Source organism: Prionailurus viverrinus, chromosome B3 (assembly GCF_022837055.1).
Source record: "Prionailurus viverrinus isolate Anna chromosome B3, UM_Priviv_1.0, whole genome shotgun sequence".
NCBI classification, from domain to species: domain Eukaryota; kingdom Metazoa; phylum Chordata; class Mammalia; order Carnivora; family Felidae; genus Prionailurus; species Prionailurus viverrinus.
In genome coordinates, this window is record NC_062566.1 from 40,479,075 (window position 1) to 40,505,887 (window position 26,813).

Sequence of the window (26,813 nt, forward strand, 5' to 3'; positions counted from 1 at the left end):
CGCCGGGGCAGCTCTCTGCATCCGGGTCAGCTGCTGCCGCTGCAGCTGTAGCCAGGGGACTGGGCCAGGGTCTCCGCTGCCGTCCGAGGGGAGCGGGCTCCTCTCGGCGCTACCTCTTGCGACCTGGCCGTCAGCCCCGCGTCGCCGGCCTGGAGGGGCGAAGAAGACGAGGGGGCCAAGGCTTCCTCCGGGGTGAGTGCGGCCCGGGAAGACTAGGCACGGCGGGCCTGGGCTGGAAGCAGGCCTGGGGCGGATGTCTGAGGGGCGCGTGTCCCCTGGACAGCCCGAGAGAGGAAGCCCAGAGAGTTATCCGGTGTAGGGGGCGTCTTGGAACCTGCCCGGGAGGCGCTTCCCGGATCCCCACCCAGCTTAGGCCCCCGCCCTTGGCTCGGCTCCTGCTTGCCTTTGCCATCCTTGCTCGCCCCCCCCCGCCACCCGTCTGCCGTTTGTGCTGTTGTTCTCGGGAGAGAACTTGCGCCTTTTCCGCTCCCCCTGCACACACCCTAGTCGGGATGCGGTGACCTGGCCCCTTTGGTCCCGTATTTAGGATCAGCGTCAGTCCTGGTGCAGAACAAAGAAACTTGGACTTCTGATGTGCCTCATACTCTCGGGGAGTAGACGCGGAAGCGGCATTTGTAATGAAAGCTTTAGTAGACCTTCCTCTGTGAAAAGACGAATTCCTGCGTGAATTCAGACTTTGCCTTTTGCTTAATGGTTTGGGTTTCCTGGGTGTAGCTGATGCACCTTGAGATCAACTAGATCTGCTCACGTTAAATCAGGAGTTTATTTGGGTCTGTTATGTTGCTTTGAAACTTCCCTTGTCTGCCTGTTCCTGGAGCTCTTTGAGAGCACAGCTTTTGCCCTGTTCATCCTGGTAATCATAGTGCCTTATAGTTCGCTGAAGTGTGTGGTTGCATTTTAGTGTTGCTTTTTTCGTCCTCACCTTTTTGATTAGGATCTCTGTTTGTCTTAATGCATAATTACTTACCTTTTTTTCAATTAAACATCCTTTCTCTAAAATTGTGTAGGAATTTCTGCAACTTGTACATGGATAAGGTTGGTAACTGAAGTTACCCAATCTAGTTACCTTTTGTACTATCTTCTTGATGATCTTGTACATCTTTTACTTAGTTCCTGTCATTTTACATTTTCTCCACACTCTTCTTAAATCTTTCTAATCTCCTCAATTGCCACCTAACGTTGTTGGGCTTATACAGGAGGTATGACAGGTCCACTTCTGCAAACATGAAACTTGAACTAGACCATCATAAGTCAGTGCTGTTGTAGTCTTTAAGCGTTAGAGGACCTATGAAGTTAAATGTGACCAGATCTGGCATTGCAGGCTTATTCTGTATAAAGTTGATGGTGAACTGGAGACAGTGTGCTGTAATAGTCTACGGGTTAATCTGGGAACCGGGATGTAGTGTCGTTTGCCTCACATATTAGAAGAAAATGGTGATAATAACACCAATGTTTTATACTTCGCAGAAGTTGTTGATTGGAACATATGGGATGATGAATGTGCAAGTGGTTAGTAAATGTGAAAAGGAAAGTAGTCCTCCAGATTCCATCTGGAGAAATGCTGGTAAGATCAGGGATGCAGGAAGGCATCTAAAAAAGGAAGTATATATAGCCAGTTCTGAAAAATTAACCTTGGCTAACAGTAGATGGAAAGATGTCTTATTAAGCTTACATGGTGTAAAGCAGATTACTAGTATAATGTGATGATAGTAATATTCCAAAATTATCGTTTTTTTAAGGTTTCTTTATTTTGAGAGAGGGAAACTGCAAGTGGGGGAGGGACAGAGAGAGAGGGAGAGAGAATCCCAAGAGAGCTCCACGCTGATACTGTACTGTCTTCTGAACCTGGAGATCATGAACTGAGCCAAAATCAAGAGTTGGCCACTGAACCGACTGAGCCACCTAGGCGGTCCTCAAAATTATAATTTTATATTACAACCAATATTTGTAACTACAGGGGCTCCTGGATGGCTCAGTCGATTAAGCGTCTGACTCTTGGTTTTGGTTCAGGTCATAATCTCACAACTCGTGGGTTCCAGCCCCTTGTTGGGCTCTGACCTGACACTGCAGAGCCTGCTTGAGATTCTCTGTCTCCCTCTCTTTCTGCCCCTCCCTCGCGCGCGCTCTCTCTCTCTCTCTCTCTCAAAAATAAATAATTAAAAAAATGTTAAAAATACATTTATAACTACAATAAGGAGATCAGTATTATACTTTAATCTTTGTAAAGGCCTTAGAGCATCTCCAGTATGTTCTGCATACTGATAATAAAAGTACTGTTTAGGGGCGCCTGGGTGGTGACTCAGTCGGTTAAGCCTCTGACTTCAGCTCGGGTCATGATCTCACGGCTCATGAGTTCAAGCCCCATGTCAGGCTTTGTGCTGACAGCTCAGATCCTGGAGCTCTCTTCGGATTCTGTGTCTCTTTCTACCCCTCCCCTGCTCACGCTCTGTCTCTCTCTCTGAAATAAATGAACATTAAGAACTTTTTTTTAAAAGTACTGTTTATAGGTGACATAATTATTCTTTGCTTTATTTTCACAATTTTGAGAAGAGTCAGACCATTGTAATTTTTCTTGAATTTTGTGTTAACATTTTTGACAGAGTATCTCATTTTACTCTTTTTTTAAATTGAGGTACAGTTGGCATATCACATCATATTGGCTTGAGGTGTACATACAGTAATGATTTGATATTTTTATATATTGGGAAATGATCACCACAATGAGTGCATTTAACATTCATTGCCACATATTGTTAAAAATTTTTATCTTGTGATAAAAACTTTTAAGAATTATTTTCTTAGCATCTTTCAGATCTGTAATACACTATGCTGTACGTTACATCCATAGGATTTATTTCATAACTGGAAGTTTGTACCTTTTGACCCCCTTCACCCATTTTGCCCACTCCTTCAACCCCCCTCCCTTCTGGCAACCACTGTTCTGTGCATCTAAGAACTTGGTGTGTGTGTGTGTGTGTGTGTGTGTGTGTGTGTGTGCGCGTTTTATGTGTGTTTTAAGATTCCACATATAAGTGTATGTGTCTTAAGATTCCACATATAAGTTAAGTGAGACCGTATAGTGTTTGTCTTTCTCTGTCTGACTTATCTTACATAGCATAATACCCTCAAGGTCTATCCATTTGTCCCGACTGTCAAGATTTCATTCTTTTTATGGCTGAATAATATTCCATTCTATATATATGCCACAGTTCCTTTGCCATTCATTCATGGATGAAAACATAGGTTGCCTCTCTACTTTCACTATTGTAAATAACGCTGCAGGGAACATGAGGCTGCATGTATCTTTTTGAGATGGTGGTTTTGTTGCCTTCAGATAGATACCCAGAAGTGGAATTTCTGGGTCATATGCTGTTTCTATTTTTAATTTTTTGAGGAACCTCCATACTGTTTTCCACAGTGGCTGCACCAATTCACAATCCTACCAGCAGTGCACAAGGGCTTCTTTTTCTCCACACCCTTGCCAGCACTTGCTATTTCTTGTTGAATCGAGAATGGCCATTCTAATAGGTGTAAGGTGACAGATCATGGTGTCATTTCATTCTTAAAAACCCCTGCATGATCCTGCTCTCAAGTAGTGACAGGCATATAAGATTTTTCTGTAGGTGTTTTGGTGATCTTTGTAAACATATAAGTTGGCCTAAAGTGTTTTCCTATAGTGCTACCAGTGTTGCCAACCTTACAGGGCAAAGTGAACATAAATATTTAGAATGAAGCCCTTTCATTTAAATGGGGAAGTGAAAGGCTTGCCTGGGCATTTCCTTCTGCAACTGTAGATGGTGGTTACTAGCACCTGTTCCAGCAGAACTGTTACACTACATAATAGTAAAGTTGTCATGTAAGATTATAATTTATAACTCAAGACGGTTGTAAATATTCTAATACTTAATTTTTTTTTAGTTTTTTTAACGTTTATTCATTTTTTGAGAGAGCGTGAGTGGGGGAGGGGCAGAGATAGGGGGACACAACAGAATCTGAAGCAGGCTCCAGGCTGTGAACTGACAGCACAGAGCCCGACACGGGGCTCGAACTCACAGACGGTGAGATCGTGACCTGAGCTGAAGTCGGACGTTTAACCGACTGAGCTACCCAGGCGCCCCTTAATACTTAATTTTTGCTTTTAATGTTTTCAATCTTGAGTTGCATAGGGAAACCCCTTCTTCGTTTTGGTTGAATTTACCACCACACCTCCCTCCAGAGACTGTCAGGAGGAAATACATTCTCCTTGATTTTTAACCTCATTGAGGTCAGCAACTGTTGTGAATTTATCTCTATGACTTCCACTGATAACTGGCACAAGTTATGATGTTCTCCCGGTACCACAAGTCTGTTGAGAAATCAAGTTATTCCTGTTGCATTAGGTTATTTTAACACATGGCATCTTAAAGTGTTATTTCCCCATTCTAATTTGCTAAATCTATGAACAAAAAGTGGGAAACAGGCACAGTTAACTTGTGAGTCAGCAATGTCCTGATTTCCTTCAAAGTGGTTGTGCTTATATTGCTCCTTTCTTGTTTGTTTCCTGTTCTTACAGCTGCTGATGATTAAGTGCTTCCAAGAACAATATTCTCTCAATTGTTTAAACTTTTTATCTACCTAGTGTATTTTCTCCCTAAAATTCGTGATGGAATGGTCAAGAGTGAATCTGTCTTTATCTCTCCTCCTAGGTTCTGTTTAACTAGCTTAAATAATTATCCCCAAACTAAATATCCATGTCCATGTGCTGTGTGTATTAACATCATGTACTTCATGATTTTGAAGTACAAATTGAATGAATCAGCTGAGATATCTGAAGGACTCAGGCTCTATATTGAGTAGAGAAGTTCTTTTCAAGTGATAGACTGGTTCCTGTGGTAGAGGATCGAAAGGACAGGGTTTGTCTTATCGAATTTCACTGGTTACATATTTTCTCTTACAAATGAGGAATAATTTTACCAACAGAAATTGATAATTGCATGGATGTGGATTGCCCTAAATATTTTCAGTACACTTTTTGGGGAGTAAAACAACAGAAAGCCAAGTTACATAGTTTAATAAGAAAAATAAGCCTAAGGGGTAGAGCAACACAAAGGCTTGCTATCCAGTGTCATACCTACAATTAAGTATTTATTCATGTAATTGATATTTACAGGCTTATGTGCCAGGCATTGTGCTAGGTGTTGGGAATATAGTGATAGCACTTTCAGTCTCTGCTTTTGTTTTTGAGATACTAAATATTTTTCTGAGTATGTGGGATATTTGAAAAAGACACCAAGAACATCCTGGTATTTTTCCAACACCTGGCAAAAAGGCGAGACAAAATAATGGAAACTTTTTCTGATTATTGAATTTAGGAAGTATATTAGTTCGCTGTAATGTGATTATAAAAGACTTGAGAAAACATTGAGGAGTAAATTAAAATTTTAAAAATTAAAAATTTGAACTATATGCTAACTAATTTGGATGTAAATTTTAAAAAATTAATTTAAAAAATTAAAAATTTGAAAGAGACAGTTTTAAACCTGTATTAACAGAGTGTTTCAGTCTTCTTGAGCATCAGTTTCTAGGGCAATAAGCATTAAGTATTTGGGCTTGTTGACCATAATTTTGGGGTCTTTTACACTAGTTCTGTGTCTTAAATAGAAGAGATTGGTAAGGTAGGTATCCCTTTTCTGTTTATTTTCTTCTCTACTCAACATTGCCTCACTCATTGTTTTCCCAAAGAGTTAAAAATCCCTTACTCCTATATATAAATACTGAGTTTTCCAAGCAAATATGTTAGTGAGGAAAAGATAGCATTTGCCATTTTTTCTGTACTTGAAAGCGTGTCCTCGAAAATTTAAACCTTTTGAGAATGTGTGAAACCTTTCTTTGAGCAGAGGTAAGAATTCAAACTTGGCAGAGATATAAATTTAGTCTACCATGTGAAATCTAACACTTCAGAAAATTGCCTAATTTTATTGTTGTTCTGGAACACAGTGCTTTTTCTGTACAGCTTTGTACATCTTTTTTTTTTTTTAACGTTTATTTGTTTTTGAGACAGAGAGAGACAGAGAGAGACAGAGCATGAACGGGGGAGGGGCAGAGAGAGAGGGAGATACAGAATCTGAAACAGGCTCCAGGCTCTGAGCTGTCAGCACAGAGCCCGACGCGGGACTTGAACTCACGGACCGCGAGATCATGACCTGAGCCGAAGTCGGCCGCTTAACCGACTGAGCCACCCAGGCGCCCCCAGCTTTGTACATCTTTTGACTGTTGTAATGACAGCACATGAAGCAACCATAAACCATAACCATGTCTTTGTTTTATTTATTTCTTTCTTTATTTATTCCAGTATAATTAACTGGAGTTATATCAGTTTCAGTTGTATAGTAGAGTGATTGAACAAATCTGTACATGACTCAGAGTGTACCCTTAATCCCCTTCACCTCTTTCACCCATCCCTCACCCACCTCCCCACCAGTTCTCTATTTTTAAGACTCGGAGTTTTTTGTTTCTCTCTTTTTACTTCGTTCATTTGTTTTGTTTCTTAAATTCCACATATGATGTATTTGTCCACGTATTTGTCTTTCTCTGACTGACACTTTACTTAGCATTATATCCTTGAGATCCTTCCATGTAGTTTTAGAAGACTAATTGAAGTGAATGTGAATGACTGTCACCTTTTGTTTTATTTGATAAGTATTTTTAAAAGTTATATATACATGATTTTAAAAGTCAAATAGTTGAGGATTTACTGTGAAATGCATCAGTCATTCTCCCCATCTCACCCTCTTTCTTCTACTGGGGCCAACCGCTTTTTGCTTTGTTTTTAATACTTCTAGTGATAGTTCCTATCTCTTAAGAAATACATGTTTTATTACTTTTTCAAAAAATACCTTTAGTCATCTATTGACTTGGTCTAATGTAATTCAACTGAATACTCATTTATACCTCTTCCCCCTAAAGTTGTCAGTTTTTTGTTGCACTCATTAACCAGTTGATCTTTATGACTTCTTAAATAATATACTTAAACCTCTGTTTCTTATTCCATCAACCAAACCAATCTCTAGGTTCTTCACTTTGTAAAATAAGGATGTTGGCCCCACACCCTTCCTCAGACAAACTAAAATTTAATGGCCTAGGTTAACACATGTAGATGCATCAATAGAAATATTCACTAAGTGTCTGAAAACTTATGCTGAACTGTATGAGAAGTTTAGTGTAGATATGAGGCAAATCAAAATTAATTTACTGGATAATTACTAAATAGCCTTCTTTAAATACCTCCAGAATTATGGCATTGAAACTATACGGGAGGAAATATAGAAAACAGCACACATGTTTATTGTACTTCAATTCAAAAATGTTAATTATACCTCAATTAAAAAAAAATACAGCACACATATCACTTGGCTTTAGTGCCATCATGAATGTAAATGCGATTTACTGTCGATTTCTAGAATCAACCTCCATCCACATGACAGAAAATTATGGGTCTAGAGTAGAGAATATATTTACTTTTTATTCATTGTGCCTTCCCCCTAAAATTGCATAATTTTTCTGCATACGTCAAAATATTTAATAAATTTTAAATCACAGCCTGGGATACACATGCATATATGTAACTGAAAACGAATATTTTCACTGCACAATATCCTTACTACAAATAGCACTTACTTTGCTAGAATATATATATATATATATATATATATATATATATATACGTATATATGTCCACACACGTATATATGTATGTATGTATGCATATACATATGTGTATACATATACATATGTGTATACATATGTATATATGTGTGTGGATATATACACACACACACACCGTTCTCATTCTCATTCTTTTTTTTTTTTTTTTTAATGGTAGTTGAAACCCAGTAAATTGATTTCACAACCAGGGTGGAGGTGTGAACTAAGGTACAAGATTATTATGCCTTTTAAGCGGTTAAAAAATAAAATGGAAGATACGTTGTTACAAATTTTTCTCTTTTCACAGGACATTGGCTCTCTGGATTATCAGGAGCTTGTAGTTGATATTGAATCTAAGCTGAGGATGGAAGGTGTGGAACTTAAGGAAGAATGGCAAGATGAAGATTTTCCAATGTGAGCAATACTTTTAAAAGAAAATTTAAAGCAAAACTTCAAAATCTCTTTATTGAGATGTCACTTACTAAATGAATATTGAGTTTCTTAAAGAAGCCCAGTATTGAGGGGCACCTGGGTGGCTCAGTCGGTTAAGTATCCGACTTTGGCTCAGATCATAACCTTGCAGTTCGTGGGTTCGAGCCCTGTGTCATGCTCTGTGCTGACAGCTAAGAGCCTGGAGCCTGCTTCAGATTCTGTGTCTCCCTCTCTCTCTGCCCCTCCACATCTCATGCTCGCGTTCTCTCTCTCTCTGTCTCTCTCAAAAGTAAATAAACATTAAAAAAAAAAAAAAAAAGAAGAAGAAACAGCCCAGTATTGAAAGGTATTCATTTGATACTAGAAAATGAGAGTTCCCGTCCAACAGTTAGATGAATTCTCTTGTATCTTATATTCCAACTAAATATATGAGATTTTCTATAATCTTTCATTTTTGTTTTCAAGATTTAAATTTCAAAATTTTTGTTATTATAAAAAAAATGCTTTAATATGGTATTTCTTAGAGTCTAAGGGGTTCCTGGGAGAAGGGAGTCTTTAAATGTCTGTAAGAATTATTAAATTTTGTGTTTCTATTTTAAGAAAAGGTTTATTAGGGGCGCCTGGGTGGCGCAGTCGCTTAAGCGTCCGACTTCAGCCAGGTCACGATCTCGCGGTCCGTGAGTTCGAGCCCCGCGTCAGGCTCTGGGCTGATGGCTCAGAGCCTGGAGCCTGTTTCCGATTCTGTGTCTCCCTCTCTCTCTGCCCCTCCCCCCCGTTCATGCTCTGTCTCTCTCTGTCCCAAAAATAAATAAACGTTGAAAAAAAAAATTTTTTTAAAAAAAAAGAAAAGGTTTATTAAATAAATAAGGGGTTTTTTTTTTAGATCATCTAGCCAGCTACCTTGATATGTTTGCATTTGTGTTTACAATGGTATTGACACCAGCTGGGTTAAGAGAAAAAGGGCAGAGGCAGATCTTCTATGTAAATGATGCTTCCATACCTTCCTGGTTAGAAGACCATCCCAGTGCATAGAAAGGTCCCTTAGCAGTGGGAATATGGACAGCTGGTGGGAATACCAAGCCATTGCATAACACATGGGGATAATAGTAATGTAGAGATACTAAGCTCAAAAGAATTGTAGCCATCATCACCATCCTCCCATGTGAGGGACAATTTACCTTCATCACCCATTGTATCATATGTCACATTAAATTCCTGCGTTTGAATTATATATTTTTTAGGTTGTTTATAATTTTTAGAATTGTTTTATAGTTGTATTCAAGAGGAATTAGATAAGGAATTTGTATCTACTTTTATGTGTTATTTATTTAAATGTGTAAGTCATCTCCAACAGTCTGAAATTTTCTTTAAAAGTGGTTTGTAAATTACTGAAGCTTAAGAAACCACTCTATTCAGTTTTCCACATAATTGGTTCTATATTTTTAATAGTTCTTTTAACTTCAAAAAAATTTTTTTTAATTTGTGAAATAAAAATTATGTCTGTGTCTTCTAGACCTTTACCAGAGGATGATAGTATGGAAGCAGATATATTAGCTGTAACTGGACCAGAGAGCCAGCCTGGTAAGAACTTGACATTTTGGTTTCAATGAAATGATAGGCTTTGTGCTATTTTTTAACACATTTCTTTGTCAAGCAAAAAAAAAAAAAAAAAAAAAAAAAAAAAAAAAAAAAATATATATATATATATATACATACACACTCACTTTTTGTTCTATTAGGGAGCCAAAGAATGAGTTGAATGTTTAAGAAAGCGTGTTTGGAATGCTCTGGAAATTATAACTTTCCAAAGACCTACCCTTGGTTTTTGGAAGTTTCTACAATAAAAAGTTGAGAGGAGTTAATTTTTAGTAGTAAGAGTTGGTTGTAAGATCTGCCTCTGTTATTTAAAAAGATATATCCTTGTTGGAGTATGTCATCTTGCCATGATGTAGAAACAATAATGATCAAAATCCAAAGTTCGTAAATTAATGCTTTGGGATTGTGTCTGATTAATGTTAATTTTCCTCAAGAATGAAGTGATTAAAATTTTTCTCTTACTCAAGTTGAGCACGTAAACAATCCTTCTAATCTATTTTTCACCTTTTTTTTTTCTTTTACCCGTTCCATGCTCACTAGAACTTAATGGAAATAAGGTGAGAAAGAAACTCATGGCCCCAGACATTAGCCTGACCCTGGATCCTAGTGATGGCTCTGTGCTGTCAGATGATTTGGATGAAAGTGGAGAGATTGACTTAGATGGCTTAGACACGCCATCAGAGAACAGTAATGAATTTGAGTGGGAAGGTAAATGCTTCATTGTTTTCATCTAACTTTTATTAATAAATGTTTGTATGCATATGTGTTTTTTGAGTAGCAGTTTCGTATTAGGATAATTGGAAAAACTTAAAACTTGAGCATGAACCCAAAATCAATGACGAAGGGATTTTGTTGAAATATGTTATTCTTTAAAGTTCCTACTGTATTTGTTACTAAGATGTGAAGTACTGCTAACGCTGAATATTCTTATGTTTCAAAACTGTTTTTAGTAGATTACACAGGTGGCTTAATTTTTTTTTTCTTAATTGCCCAGTATTGTAAAGTTATGTTTTCTCATGTTGCTTCCAAAATATCGCTTGATAATTATGGCATGTTCTTTTATTCAGTCAATAATCTAAGCAAGAAAAGCTTTGAAGAGACATGTAATTTAGGGAATATGCTACAAGTAATTAAGGATTTGCAGAGAGGGAGCTTTGAAGGGAGTTTTTTTTAATTAGGTTTGCCTACACTGTGTAAACAACCAGCTTGAATTATGTATACTCTTAGTCTTGCAAACTTTATATTCCTGATTATTAGTTATTTAGAATTCAAAGGAGTTGGCATGTCTGTTGCTTTGGATGCTTTCTTTAATGACATAATTGCTGTGTACAGTATCTTTATATAGTTGTTTGTGGGTTTCATCCTTAGAATGATTTTCATTTCAAAGCAGTGTTCGGCACTATGTGTCTTATCTGAAGTGAAGAGTAAGATCCTTGATATGCTGTATCTTTGTTCCTTTTTTCTTCCCTGTTTTACTGGTTCACTAAGCAGTCCAGTTATAGCAGTTTTTTTTAAAAGATACTGAAATAGTTTTCTGCCTATGTGTTTTGTCTCTTCTTTCTTTAATGCTGCTGTAGTCATTTCCTGGAAGGATATTTTCCGTTAACAGCTTTATCTTGGAAACAAACAACTAACATGCAGTAGGTTCCCCCTCCCCCATCTTTTGGTAAGGACTATGATACTAAAATTTTGAAAATCATTTCTTCATTTAAAATCCACTAAAATGCAATCTTGAAATATAAATTACACCTAATCATTGGTGCTTCTGCTTTGGCTAATGTCAATTCAAAATAGACTTTTGCATGTACACGTCAGAATTTTTTCAGTAAATATATGCTTAATAAAATTGATCAAATGAGAAATAATCATTGACTAGTTAACCACTTTCTATCTGGTATTACAATGTTTGGGGAGTAATTTATGTGCTCAATAACAAAAACCAGTTTGCTCTCAGATAGTTACTGTAAATAACCTATAGTGGTAACTACCAAGAACAATGTTGTAAATAGAATCTAGAACAGTATCGTAAGGCCAGTATGCTAAGATTTTGATGGTTGTGTGAATTATCTTTTTTGGACTCATGAATATACACTGCACTGTGATTAGGTGCTTTCTGAATTAAGCAATACAAAAAGAGTTAACCATGTTTTCCAAAAGCATAAAATGGCCTCATACGAAGAGCAAGAAGCCTTTTCCTCTATATAGAAGAAACACTTAAAAATTCCACAGAAGGTATAATGAAAAATTCTCTGAACAGTCTAATTAGATAGTAAAGTGGTTAACATGCAATTTTATTTTTATTTGTTATTTATAAGTAACAATTTGTGATTCAAAAACCTTTTATTTTGACAGATGATCTTCCAAAGCCCAAAACTACTGAAATTATTAGGAAAGGCTCAATTACCGAATACACAGCAGCAGAGGAAAAAGAAGATGGACGACGCTGGCGTATGTTCAGAATTGGAGAACAGGACCACAGGGTTGATATGAAGGCAATTGAACCCTATAAAAAAGTTATCAGCCACGGAGGTAAGAGCGATCAAAGATTGTTCATATTTTTTAGTGCAATATCAGAAATGTAAAAGCTTAAAGAAGCTCTCCCTTGAGTTAAAAATTGTAACTGGTAATTTTTGTGTCATTTTAGAAATATAACAGGTTTGAAGTAGAAGGATAAAACCACATTTAAAAATCACTAGTAGAGGGGCGCCTGGGTGGCGCAGTCGGTTAAGCGTCCGACTTCAGCCAGGTCACGATCTCGCGGTCCGTGAGTTCGAGCCCCGCGTCGGGCTCTGGGCTGATGGCTCAGAGCCTGGAGCCTGTTTCTGATTCTGTGTCTCCCTCTCTCTCTGCCCCTCCCCCGTTCATGCTCTGTCTCTCTCTGTCCCAAAAATAAATAAACGTTGAAAAAAAAAAAAAATTTTAAAAATCACTAGTAGACGCACACAGTATGTTCAAAAGGTACAAGAGTGTACAGCAAAAACTGTTTTCCTCCCACTCTCTTCCTAGACACCCCCCCAAAAATGAGACTTTCTCATCTTTTTATCTGTTTGTAATTTATATACAGTGAAATGCCATAATCCTTTTTTGTAGCGTTTGCAAATTTCTTTTTTTTTTTTTTGGTCTCAGCTTCATGAGATATCTATAATTGACACATAACATCGTGTAAGTTTAAGGTGTAAAATGTGTTGATCTGATACAATACATATTGCATAGTGATTACTATTTCTTTTTTGTGGTGAGAACATTTATGATCTGCTCTCTTAGCAACTTCCGAGTACATAATAGGGTATTATTAACTGTAGTCACTATGCTGCATGTTAGATCCCTAGAACTTATTCATCATATTACTGGAAGTTTGTACCCTTTGACCAACATCTCCTCTTTCCCCCTAGTCCCTGGTAACCACCATTCTAGTCTCTAAGTTTGGCTTTTTTAGATTCCACATATAAGTGATATCATACAGTATGTGTTTTTCTTCGTTCTGACTTTTTCACTTAAAAGTGCTCTAATTTGAAATGTAAGATTCAGTGAGTTTTGACAAATGCCCATGTAACCATGTATCCCCATATCACCTACACCTCTAGACAGATAGAACTTCTCATTGCCCCCAAAATTCTCTCATACTCCTTCCCAATGAATACCCCCTCCCCAGTAACCACTATTCTAATGTCTGTCCCCATGACATTTCCTGTTCTAGAATTTCATGTAACTAGAATCATACAGTATACACTCTTGTGTCTGCTTCTTTTGCTCAGCATATTCTGGAGATTCATCCATATTGTTGCACGTGTCTATTGTTCATTCCTTGTTATTGCTAATTGTGTGTTATTCATTGTGTGGTTTGACCACAATTGGCTTATTCACTTTTCCTTTGATGGCTATGTGAGTTGTTTCCAGTTGGGGCTATTATGATTAAAACTGCTGTGAACATTCTTGTACTAGTCTTTTTGTTGTGTAAGTAAAACCTGGTGTTACTTAAAGCCCTAAACAAATCCTGTAGCTTTACCATAAAGTACAGAACTAATTCATTCCACATTCTTACGGAGCACCAACTTTGCATATTTGTGGAATATCCAAAAATATAAGGCTTTGATCCTTAAGAAATCACAAGTCAAACAGGAAAAGCTTTGGAAGTACAATTATAACTTCTATCCATCTATGCCATGTACAGAAGTTTACTTACATGCTGTAAATAGTGCCAGAATGTTAATGGTAGTCAAAATGCAATTCACTCCTGGGGCATCTGTGTGGCTCAGTCTGTTGAGCATCTGACTTTGGTTCAGGTCGTGATCTCACGGTTCATGAGTTTGAGCCCCCCATGTCGTGCCCTTTGCTTGCTGACAGCTCAGAACCTGGCGCCTGCTTCGGATTCTGTGTCTCCCTTTCTCTCTGCCCACCCCTGCTTGTGCTCTGTCTGTCTGTCTGTCTGTCTCTCTCTCTCTCTCTCTCTCTCTCAAAAATAAACATTAAAAAAAAAAAAAATGCAAGTCACTCTCTAGAACATGTCATATTACCTGAAATCCTAATGCAGGAAAGGGACCACACAGGTTAAGCAGATTGGGTTTTTTTATGTAAAGTCATTTCTACTTAATTTACTCTCTACCAAATGCATTCCCTTCCTTATTTCTATAGTCTTCATTCATCTGAAAACAAATCACTTGAATATTTGCAGTTACATTATTCCACCTAATTTAATCTTATTCAGATGAAGAAAACAGGATAATCTGGATCAGGAAGTCCACAGACTTGCATTAATTCAGCTGGTTCATGGGAAACAAGTTGTGAGACCTGCCTTATGATTTAAACCTAATATCTTTCAGAAATAGTGCTTTATTTGGATTAGGGGAAAATAATTAGGGCCATTTTATCCTATTGAATTATCACAATGTGTTTTGTGGCTGAGATTAAGAAAGATATTGAAGATGCTAAGGTACTTGAAATGTTTAAACCTTTTCAGCGTGTGTTTGTAAACAATAGAAATGAAAGTTAAAGCAAAACTGTTTGTTACTGGATACAGCTTAATATCTAGAGATTATAATAAACATACACATTTTAATAAACATACACATTTTAACACTTTTTCTTCTGTTAGAATTGTCAGAGATGTAATCTTTTCTTAGTTTTTAATCCTCTCTAAAATCCACAAAATGCTAGGTATTGTTGACTGTAAAACTATTTTTTGAGAAGCACCCACTTTAACCATAAATTGCTTAAGATTGTTTTATTGCAGATGTTTTTGTATTATGTCTTCTTGGATTATATCACATTTGTCTATTTACTAAAATAAGTCTGGCTTTCGGATTATGCTGTTTTAATTGGGTTTCTGGTTTTATGCCCACCCTTTCCTCTTGAGATTTTATTGCACTTGTTTTGAGAAGAGGGGATTTAAACATCTTTCTAAGACTATTTAAGGTTAAATAAGAAACCAGGATTTTTGATCCAAAAACTTGTGGAAAGTGAATCACTTTAATCTGTCAACTGTACAGATTTCCTCTGAAAAAGTAAAATCATGCTAGCGATTTTCTTTGATTTCTTTTCCAGGATATTATGGCGATGGATTAAATGCTATTGTTGTGTTTGCTGTATGTTTTATGCCTGAAAGTGGTCAACCCAACTATCGATACCTGATGGACAATCTCTTTAAGTAAGTGTATCTTCACAAAAACATTTGGAAGAATATTGGGTTAATTAGATCTCCATTTCAAGAAGGTGAACTTTAACTGGAAAAAGATTATAAATATCCCCATCCTGGTTAAGTCCTTATTCTTTGGCATTATGCAACTATTTGTTTTCCAACTCAGCAGAAAAATTGTCAGTTTAAAACCGGAGGGAATATTTCAAATGATCTGTTCCAGCTTCTTTATTATTTATATTTGAGGATACATTAAGTGTAAAGAAATTGCTTTGATCTCAAAATCATATGACTAAACTGCATTTATTCCCAAGAAGCCAAATGTAACTGAACTAAGTTCTGTTATATTTCTCCAGACTCGTTTTGTTTCTTAAGGTAGTGCTGTTTTTAAAACTCTTACTGTGGAGGGGTGCCGCAGTGGCTCAGTTGGTCAAGTGTCCGACTCTTGATCTCAGCTTAGGTCTTGATCTCGTGAACCGTGAGATTAAGCCCTGCTTCAGGCTGTGCGCTGACAGCATGGAGCCTCCTTAGGATTCTCTTTCTCCCTCTGTGTCCCTCTCTCTTGTGCACACACACACTCTCTCTCAAAATATATGAACTTAAAAAACTTATTGTGGAAAATTTCAAACATATACAAAGGCAGAAAGAAATACATTGAATCTTTGTGTATGAATCACCCAGTTCCATAGTTAACAGTTTATACCTCCCCAAAATTTATGCTCTCCCCATTGTGTAACCTTGGAGCAAATCCCAGAAATCATGTCATTTCATCTATAAACACTTAAATATGTATTTCTAAAAGATAACTCTTTTTTGTATATAATCATAACACCGACTAGTGCAATTTTAAAACTTTTTTTGTTTTGTTTTTTAGAGAGAGAGAGAGGAAGTGTGCTTCTGTAAGGGGGGCACAGAGAGAGAAAGAGAGAGAGAGAGAGAGAGAGAGGGAGAATCTCAAGCAGGTTCCTCTAATGCAGGGCAATCCCATGACCCTGGGATCCTGGCCTGAGTGGGATCCCCAACCAACTGAGCCACCCAGGCACCCCCTCCAACCAATGGAGTTTTAGGATTTTAATTGGCTTTGCTGTCATTTAAGAGAAGGGAAGGACATTCTATAATTTGGATAATTGAGTTTGGTAGTGTAAAGCAATATTTAAGGCTTAAACTTAATTTGTTTTTATAGGTATGTTATTGGCACTTTGGAGCTGTTAGTAGCAGAAAACTACATGATAGTTTATTTAAATGGTGCTACAACTCGAAGAAAAATGCCCAGTCTGGGATGGCTCAGGAAATGCTATCAGCAAATTGATAGAAGGTATTGTAAATACACATTGAAAGCTAGTCTGAATAATTTTTAGATTAGATTTATTAGGTTAAATTTTATTTCCTATTGCCACTTAAAGACACCATAAATTACATTGGTTAATTTCATAACACATTTCTATTTTCTCAATGTAGTATCTTAGACTATCCTGAAGGAAATGAGTTTTGATCTGTTTTACAAAGAATAATTCCTTAAAACAAACTTATAAAATAGTTCTTTATTTCTCCTTATTTATACCACACTGAACATTTTCCTGTAATTTACATTTTGGGAAAGGGTGGAAAACTTAGTACATTTCCTATTTTAATATATTGTGAATTTTGTTTAACTCATAGTGCTTAGCATGTTTTATGGTTTTGAAGAAGCTCGCCTATAATCTTCCTCTGGAGTGAGCTCCAGAAGTGTGTTCTCCTAGGAGTTAGTTATCTATGTGAATGGAAGGAACTTTGATTGTACAATTGGTTTGATTTGACTATAGCTGATTTGAACTAATTTAATGAACTCACACTCATTAATAGGTTTCTCTAAATACCTAAACATGGCAGGAGCTAGTTTTTATGATAAAAAGAAAAAAAATGCTAATGATCACTTTATTTAAGTGTGAAATATGCATTAATAAAACAGGTTTTATTTGGTCATTATAAGTCATCCAGGATAATGCCTCTAATTCTTAGGGGGGAGTTTTACACCCCATAAGAATGTGTTAGATCTTATTTACATTTCCTGTTCCTATGGTGATCTTCACGTCCAGCTTTCTGCTTGCACAGTGCCTTTCATAGTGTCAAAGAAATGAGTACCAGTTCCCTCCTCTCCTGAAAAATGAAAACAGTTTACCTCTGTATTCCATATTGACCTCTACCCCTGGTTGACACAATCCTAAAGTGAATATATCTAGGAGACATTTAATGACAGGCTATACTGTGGATGGACATAAATTTAGCCAAGTGGAGTAAAGTTCATCTCAGTAGTAGGAGTGACCATCAGAATTCAAGAGTGCATTTTCTTGTCTTTAAGAATATCCCATCTAAATGAACTTATGGATGAGGGGTTTTTTTTTGTATAAACTTGTACATACTTACTGATGTCTTACCTTTTTTTCCAGCAGTAGAATTTGTAGAGCTTTTAAATTTTTATTTCTTTTTCTTTTTTTTTTTAACTCCAGGTTACGGAAAAATCTAAAATCACTAATCATTGTACATCCCTCATGGTTTATCAGAACACTTCTAGCTGTTACAAGACCCTTTATTAGGTAATTTTCTGAGAGCCATTGACTTTAAAAAAAAAACAAAACTAGAAACAAAAACACAAACTCCTTGCATGAATTTGTCAGTTCTGTTGGTCAGAATATTGAGGTAATTATTTTTATTTTCTTCCATAGCTCAAAATTCAGCCAAAAAATTAGATACGTCTTTAATTTGGCAGAACTAGCGGAACTTGTCCCCATGGAATATGTTGGCATACCAGAATGCATAAAACAGTATGTTTTGTTTTATTTCTTTAATTATATTGGATTTTTATATTTTGATATGCAACAGGTAAATATTTTTCAATACACACTCTTTTTCCTGTATTATAAATATTTTGTAACTGCTCTTGTTTTTGTAAAGAAGGAAAAGGGAAAGAAGCCATTTTCCAACACCTTCTCCATTAGTCACCATTTTCTTCAGGCTGTCAGTTGAAGAAGTAGGAAGTATTTTTCTGGTTGTGATTAATTCTCATTTTTAAAGACTTTGCAATCTTAAGAGTTGATTTCTTCATTGGTCAGTACTAAAGAACGTTCTGCAGACTTGGAACATGCTGCTGTCCAAATTTGAGTAAATTCATCATGGCATTGAATAATCCTGTCACTGGAGAAATATACAGTATTGTTTTTATCAGCCTAACCTTGGTACATTCCAGTGGCTGGAATATATTCTGTTTACCACATTCACTTCTTTATAACTTTTATAAGGATTTGGTAGAAGGCTATTAACATAAATACATGGGTATCACACTGCTGTCATGTAGAAAAAAGTGTTTTGTTTTGCTAATCTGAGGTTTAGTCCATTTAATGTGTCAAAGCCAGATTTCTTAGGTCAGTTTTGACTTTCTCCACAGTGTATTAAGTATTTTTGGTTTTGCCTGCAGTCTTATATGAGTTTATTGTCAGTGCCTTTTTTTCGAGTTTTTGTTCCTCTTCATAACATGTATATTTACTAAAATAACTCTTCCCTACCAAGGTATGAAGAAGAAAAGTTAAAAAAGAAACAAAAAAGGTATATGCACACCTTGACTGGGTTGCATCTAGACTAGTCCATTTGCATTGCACAGACTAACTCTTCCTTATTGGTTGGTTAGCTTGTAGACAAAGATAATAGCATCTGTAAATATAAACATACCCCAGAATCCAAATACAGAGTGAATCTAAAATTCCTGATGCTGAATATGGCTTGGATTCACCCTGTTTTAACACCATGCATAATGCCAATTAGGAATTAAAGGCCACAGCCCCTCTTCACTCCTTTTTGGTATACGTATACTGATGACAAAACCAGAGCAATTGCTAAGAATACTATTTGAAAAACCAATTACCTCTAAGACTTTATCTGTTTCACCATATTCTTTACATGTCTAGTGGTTTTGATAAATATATATATTTATTTAAGGAATCAATTTATTTCCCTGGGGTTTATGATTATATTTGCAATGTACATATTCTTTGGCTAACCAACATTGATTTCCCTGTATGCTTATAAATGGCCTGCTAACCAGTCAAATCCTACATACAATAAAATACCTAAAATTCAGTATACCATTTAATAGTTAAATACTCTGCTTTCCATCTTTAATTTTGAATACTTCTGCTTTGAGCATAACAAACTATTAGCTCTTAATATCTTGGCATAGAACATGAAAGGCAAGGGTATAAAATAATTACCATTTTATATACTAATTTAGAATAGTGTAGAACTTGGAGGTAACTTGTTAATGGATTTTTAAAAAATAATGACATATTAGCAAAATTGTCTTAATACTAAGTGTCTTAAGAGTTAGGGTGAGAAATTTGTATGTAGTTATCACTTTGACCATTCTAAGGAACCAGTTATAAGGAACTGAAACATTCTTAACTTTGAGGACATTTTGACTCAGTTGATGAGCAAGAATTCCGTTGACCTTGTGACGGAATCATAGCTTTACATTTTTATATGACACTTAACAGTTCAGCAAACATTTGAACATAGAGATGTGAACAGTAATTTTAGATCTTGCTAATTTTTTTTTCTAGGCACTAGTGTACATTTGCCAGACAGATAACTGAAATTAAAAATATAATCTGTAATTGTATACTGAAGCCAGTTGCTTCATGGATTTCAAAATGAATTACCTTTGTTGATAAAATCTGCTGGGCCTTTTTACAAAGTTCTTAGTATTCAGTTACCTACAATTTAGGCATCAGAAAAATAGTAGAACTATACTTTTTATTTAAATGTATTTTTTGATAACCTACCAGTACTATTTTATCTTGTTTTTTTTTGTTTGTTTGTTTGTTGGTTTGTTTTCTCTTTTAAAAACTTCTGTTTAACCTTGATAGAATCATTACATGTATCTTTCAGGCACTTCCTTATTTTTTTGTACAAAGTTTTTTTACTCTTAAAAAATCATAAATTCTTGTCAGCTTGAAAATGGTAGCATTAAAGTTTTAAAGATAAAGGAGCATATTTTAAGACATTTCACAGAGGCTGTATGAGGAGGAGCTTACTTAAGGTGAAATCCCTATGATGAGTACTGGTAATAATGGGGTTTCAAAACTGAGTGTGGAAGTATAGGAATTTTAAATGTGGTAGATGTTTCTTCCAAACAGTTCCTCAGTGCCAAGTATGGCCAGGGAGAGATAACAGTTGTTAACATGTTTGAATGTAGTTTAAAAGTGAAGTAATTGTGAAATTCGTTCTTAAGGATGTTTCAGATTTTGAAAAGATTGGTTGTATACTGCAAGCCTTACCAAGAATATGTACCTTTCAAATTTTTGGTACCTGCATATTAAAAAAAAAAAAAAAATGTTTTTAAATGTTGTTAATCTGGCTTTACCACAGACCAAGACTTTTCGGGCTCATTTACTAATGTTCAGGTGATCCTAGTAATGAGTGGTGATGATCATAGTAATGTAAACATAGTAATGAAAAGTATCTTTATATATCAAATTGTTTTAAACTCCCCTCCATCAGTAATTCCAACTAGTACAAATATAATAGACTATGGTACATTATCTTCTTTAAAGGGTTGTTTATAATTGTGTGGTAATTACATAATTCTAATCTCCACTTGCCTAAATTTTGATATGATCTCTGTGCAACACACTACTAATCGAGGCAGATTTTTAACCACCTCTGGATATTTCTGATTATTAAATTCGATGGCTTCTTACTATCAAAATAAGTGAAAGGCATTTATACTCTAAGTGTACTAGTAAATTTTAGACAGTAATTCTGATTTCTATAAATGTGCATTTTTATCACTGAATTTAAAAACACTGATCAATTGGTGGGATTGGTATCATTTTAATATTTCGGTTAACAGAATCATTTTTGAGGGAGTTTTTCCTACCACTTTCTCATCACTTACATCCCTGCGCCAGCCATGCTATGGCTCCAAGATTTTAGTATACTTGTTATAGTTTGAACTTATAGTGAAGTTTATGGGCATTTGTACGTAAAGTATATTATAGTCTTTGAGGAAACAACAGTCACATTTCTTGCCAGTGTCCTCTTGTCTTTAAAAATTACCTTTCATGGTTGGGGAAATGTCTGGTAACCTTTTTACTATGTCTGCTTCTTTGCAAAGCTTTGTTTTTAACAGAATAATATTCTATGCTAAAAGTAGTCACAATTTTTAAAAGAAAACTGTTCACTTGCTAGTGTCTTATTATCTATATTGTTTTTCATTAACCAGAGTTGATCAAGAGCTTAATGGAAAACAGGATGAACCGAAAAGTGAACAGTAAGTTTGGCATCTAGTCCAGACAAGACTGAAGAATGTGCTGATGAAGCAGTGCTCTTTTTTGCATTTATAATGCATTTATTGGCCCTGATTTTTATGTAACCTGTTACAAAATTGACTTGATTCTTCCTTAATGGACTTTTGTATAAGGGACTGTTCACTGCTGTATTGGTTTGCAAATCTCTTGAATTTAGCTCTTTGTTAGCTAATTATATTGTACTCATTTTATATTTTATATTGCTAAATAGCAGAGAACCACACTTTATATAAAGCAGTTTTTGCATTTGTTTGTTGAATCTTCAGTAAAATCTTCTTCAGTAAAATATTTATATGCCTAAATGGTAAAGGAAAGAGATAATATATATTTTTATGTTTCTGAGCAATATTTTTTAATGTATACCTGTCTTGTGGAAGAATGTGCAGGTAAATGAGATCATGATTTGTAAAGTGCATGTTCGAATTTCTGTTTTTGTAGATGGTTAGATACATTTCCTGGGTAACTTAGAGAATAAAGTTGCTCATAAGATGAGGGACAGTTAAACTGGTTCTCATGAACACCCAAAGGTCATGTTCATAATCTAAGTAGATGTATACTATCCTAGGCTTTTTTCTCATTTAATAAATACCGTTTAATTCAGAAGCGCAAATACAAATGTATTGCACACTGTTTCCTTTTTAAACTTTAAAGACAAGTCAAAAAGCCATTTTTAGAACTAAACTTCAGAGGCTAAGAATTAGGATTTGTAATATATGTATATATGGGACATTTTATCTTCTGGCCCAAAGTCAGAACTTTATTATAAAAATTTTAGATTTGTTCACTAATGTGAAATAAGCTGTGTGTCCAGGGTATCACTCTCCAGAATTTGTGAGTGCAGTGTAGTATTCAGAGAATGTGATGAGTTCTTCACTGTCACTATTTTTCTGTAGAAAATAGGGGCTGCTTTTTTAACTGCTCTCAATGTGGGCACTTTACCAAAATACTTTATCAGTTATTTAAACTTGATAGTAAGTGTTTGACCTAGTCAGATATTGTGTGTATTCACATTTTCTTTTGAATCATGTTGACAGTACTGTAAAACTAAGTTATTTTGTAAGTCTTAGAGCATCACTGCATTATGCTGTTTTGGATGACACATTTATATTAACTTTTTGTTTAATTTGGTAAGTACCTTGACACTATATTAAAATACATTGTCCTTAGGTGCTCGAACAGAAGAACTTAATTGCCCGCAGAATCATCCTAAAATAGTAGGTTGGTCTAGTATTGTGTCATACACTTGTGTGACTCATTTGGAAAACTTGGTATCCTCCAAATTTGAGGGTACTGCCACACTCTGGGCCTTCCTGTAAGGCAATTTATTAAAGAGTGTCCTAGAATAGCAAAATTGGAGCAAAGGAGGGCTAAGCTTTTAGGCTTTATTCTGTCAGACTGAACATACATGTGGCTTTCACCATTGCCATTTTTATTATAAAGTTTGTATTACAAAGAGAATTTTCCTTTACTTTTTGTCCTTCTCAGTTATAAACTTGACATGCTAAACCTAAGTCTAATCCTGGAGGATTCCCAGGATGAGATGTTCCTCAGCAGCCTTCTGACTTAACTTGGATCCAGCAGCTGTAGGCAGATCCTAAACTAACGTCATTCTGGCAAGTAAAGCCCAAACCATTATTGCTTGCTCAAACCTTAGGAACGGCTTGTGTTGAAAAAGCAAACTAACAATAACAACTTAGCCATTCCTCCTGAATTTAACCATATGAGAATTATGAATAAACGATTGTGGAATTTAATTGTGATTAGCGTATATATTTGTAGAGCTCTTTAAGTAGTCTTTCATCTATAAAAGTCTTTATCCTGCTCACAATTTGCTGAGCTTTTTAAATAGGTGGTTTTCCTCCACATTAACAGTTTTTCAGTTTCAACAGTTTATTGTGTTTGTTCACTTTTGCTTTTGCAAGCATTGTTCCTAACTACAGATACAGCTTGTTGCAAAAGTGGTGCATTTTCTTAAATATTTTTTGAAGTACAACTAGCCCGCCATCCATTAGAACATTAAAATTCAGAGGGAACAGTGTTAACACTTGGGATATAACGAAAGGGATGTGCCGTGAATCGCTAGAGTAGAACACACCTGCTCTAACCTGCACCTTAATGGAATCTGGTATAGAGATGTGCCCCATAATAAATGTCTCATAACCCTAAGGCTTAAGATCATAACTGGTAGGTTGGAGGAGAAGCATTTACCAAGTTTGTTGTTAATCGTTTGTCTTTGTGTGACATTTCCCCCATATCATTCAATTTTAATTTTCCATTACTGATTGAAGTGAAAGTACATATAATTGTAATATTTCATGTTTCTCCTAAGGTCATGGATCTAACTTAACTGGTTTAATTTGATTTTTGTCAGTATATTTTGTTGTACTTGGGCTCTGAATGCCTCTTAGTCAAAAGTTGCTTGTATAAAGTAATTTGGTTGTGTTCTGCTGGATCATATTCCTAGGTAGCACCAAGGAAAGATGGTATATTGACCTCACAGTTTAAGCTTAATAGCCTTTACCTTGGGTGGAGCTTGGTGGTGGAATATGATTCTAGGTAAGCCCTAGCAGGGTAGTTTGAAAGGAAAATAACAAAACAAGGAAGGAAGAGAAAGAAAACTATAAAGGGGTTCTCTCAGATGTCACTGAATGTGTCTGTAAAGGGAAATAGTGTGTGTGGCAGCTCTTGGCACCATGCAGTAGGCTTTCTTGCATCCAACAGGAAAACCTGCAGGCTTCACACAGAACATGTGAGTAAGAAGACTGGAAGTGAAGGAGGCAAAGACTGGTAACACCTGTAATGAGAATTTATATTTTCCTCTGCTTTGTCTCTTCATACAGAAACAAGTTTGAACAGAGAGGGTCAGCAGTAACAGTGCTCAGATTAAAGTTTAGGACTAGGTTATTTTTTATGTTTTCTAAGATTGGTAAACGTTAATGTAGTCTTTGAAAGTGGACATCGCTATTTAGTAGCTTGCAGTGAGTACTGAAACTTGCTGATTGACGAGTAAATGTCAGTAGCTAGAATTTGTTTGACTGCAATTTCAGAATTTAAAAAGGTAAGGGATCTGCTTTTTGATAGAGACTTCTTGTAGAGGACTATATAGCACCACTATTTGGCTGTTTTTATGTGAGTGCTCAGGGAATCTCGAAGTGTTTGATTTAGTGCGGAAGTGGCTTTTTTAGATTTCTTCAATTGACAGGTAAATTAGCATTAGGATATTATCGGATAGAATGGGCCAGTTTCCTGATGAGATTGGTAAAGGTATATATAAGGTGACAGTTGCTTTGTCCTCCTTTTCCCCATGTTATATATGGAAAATTAGTAACGTTGCTCAATCAGAAGGAAGAAGATAGGCTGAAAATAGATTTGCTAATCCGTCCCATCTTGTTTTCATGCTTATTTTTTTCCCATCCTATTTAGATATTTGAGAACTGGATCACAAACCTCAAAAGAAAGGAATAGAGGAGTTAATGTGCTTATTAATTAGACCACCTGTTCCGTTAGAGTTTATCTTGTCGCAGGGACCAGGAATTGGAGGAGTTGAGTTGCTGGGAGAAAGCATTATGAATTTACATTCACATGAGAAGGTCAGCTGGTAAGGGCAGTGGAGACCATCTATGCAGTGTTCTAGTAGTACTGAAGAATTACCTGGGGAGCCTTTTACTCCCTCTTCCGCCACCCAGGATTCTGAATGAATTAGAGTTAGATCAGAGGTGAGTCCCTGTAATGTAACTTTCCTTCAAAGTTCTAAATAGTACTTGAAAATAAGATAATGTGTTAATAAACACCAGGAGTGACTCTAAAATTTGAACAGAACTGTTATTTTGTTTCAACCATGTATGCTAGATCTACTTAATTTCTTATGTTTTGAGATTTACTTTAAAAACTCTATGAAAAGTTCACATAAAGCACTTAAACACGTAATGAAAATGAAAGGTTTAATGCTTTCAGATTGATAAAGAACAATATTAAACTGTTTGCTTCGGATAGCTGTCTGAGTCTTATGTGACCTCATATATAAGAGGTTAAAACATTTACATTTTGAAATCTGTGTGTTTTCACAATCAGTATGGGTAAGGAGGAACTTGGAAAATAATACTACTCTGCTGCTCCACTGCACTTTTTGTATACAGACTTTTTAAGTTATGCTCCTTAAACTGTTCATTTACATAAACCTAACTAGTAAATATTGGAGGTGTTCAGGGCTACTGTCTTGCACAGCCGATTGGACACTGTTCACGTGGAACACAATTTAGAGTTAGTCACCTACACACTTTGATACGAATTCCAAAAATTCAAATATTTTTCTTAATGTAAGTTCAGGTTGTTGCCATGTAGACACAATGTGCTGTGATCGTTTCACTATTCAAAATATGTTGCCTAGGCTGGTGCTGTCATTTTACAGTGTGAGAAATTTAGTTCTGATGACTGTGTGTGGAAGATGTTGATGTGATCCCTGTAAGAAAGAAAAGAGTTGGTCTTGATTTACTAAGGAGATGTAATATTTTATTTTTCTCTGACTTATTAGGAATACAATAACTTGTGTCCTGATTTGTTGCACATGATACTTTTGCAACGTTAATGAATTTAAATAAATTAATTGTAAAGTTTGTTTTTGACTCATTTTTATCACATATTTTGTCTTACGTTAAGTTACTAAATTGTTACACTGAGTTTTTATCTTGTAAGCCTTTCAGTAGTTACAGAACTTTTGTTTCTCTTTATGTAGTCTGGGCACTACTTGCTATTCTTCAAAGGGGTGAAGTGTTCATCCTGCTTTCATTTTAAACATTGTCGAAACTATCAAACTTTGTATCTCATAGTTTAGAATCATTTTGGTAATGGGGAATCCAACAATAAAATCAGTTCAATAAGTGGCTGAAAACATGGCTTAAATGAGAATGTTTAGCTAACAAAACTGCTCAGAGATTCCATTTGATAGCACTTGTTTATGTATTTACTCCTTAATCACTGTTCACCTACTTAATGGCAAACAGCTGTACACATCATGCTGCCTTTAGTCCACTTAGGATATGCCATTTGGGTTTATGTAAACTCAATATATATTGCAGTATTTGTCGTGCATAAGGTACAAATTTTAAATACAA

General features: G+C 35.8%; 1 protein-coding gene across 4 annotated transcripts; it reads left to right on the plus strand.

Annotated features, from left to right (window-relative positions):
* Positions 1–26,315, plus strand: BNIP2 (BCL2 interacting protein 2). Of its 4 annotated transcripts, XM_047861932.1 has the most exons (11): positions 3–192; positions 8,012–8,118; positions 9,650–9,717; positions 10,273–10,440; positions 12,085–12,261; positions 15,274–15,376; positions 16,548–16,679; positions 17,851–17,937; positions 18,067–18,165; positions 18,908–18,943; positions 21,618–26,315. In XM_047861932.1, the coding sequence occupies exons 2-11, from the start codon at positions 8,069–8,071 to the stop codon at positions 21,667–21,669; spliced, it is 972 nt and encodes a 323-aa protein (XP_047717888.1). In that variant the 5' UTR covers positions 3–192; positions 8,012–8,068; the 3' UTR covers positions 21,670–26,315. The 4 variants fall into 4 exon arrangements, with proteins under 4 accessions (XP_047717890.1, XP_047717891.1, XP_047717888.1 ...); XM_047861934.1 differs by lacking the exon at positions 17,851–17,937 and having other exon boundaries at positions 1–192; XM_047861933.1 differs by lacking the exon at positions 18,908–18,943 and having other exon boundaries at positions 4–192.
* Positions 26,316–26,813: the final 498 nt, after the last annotated feature.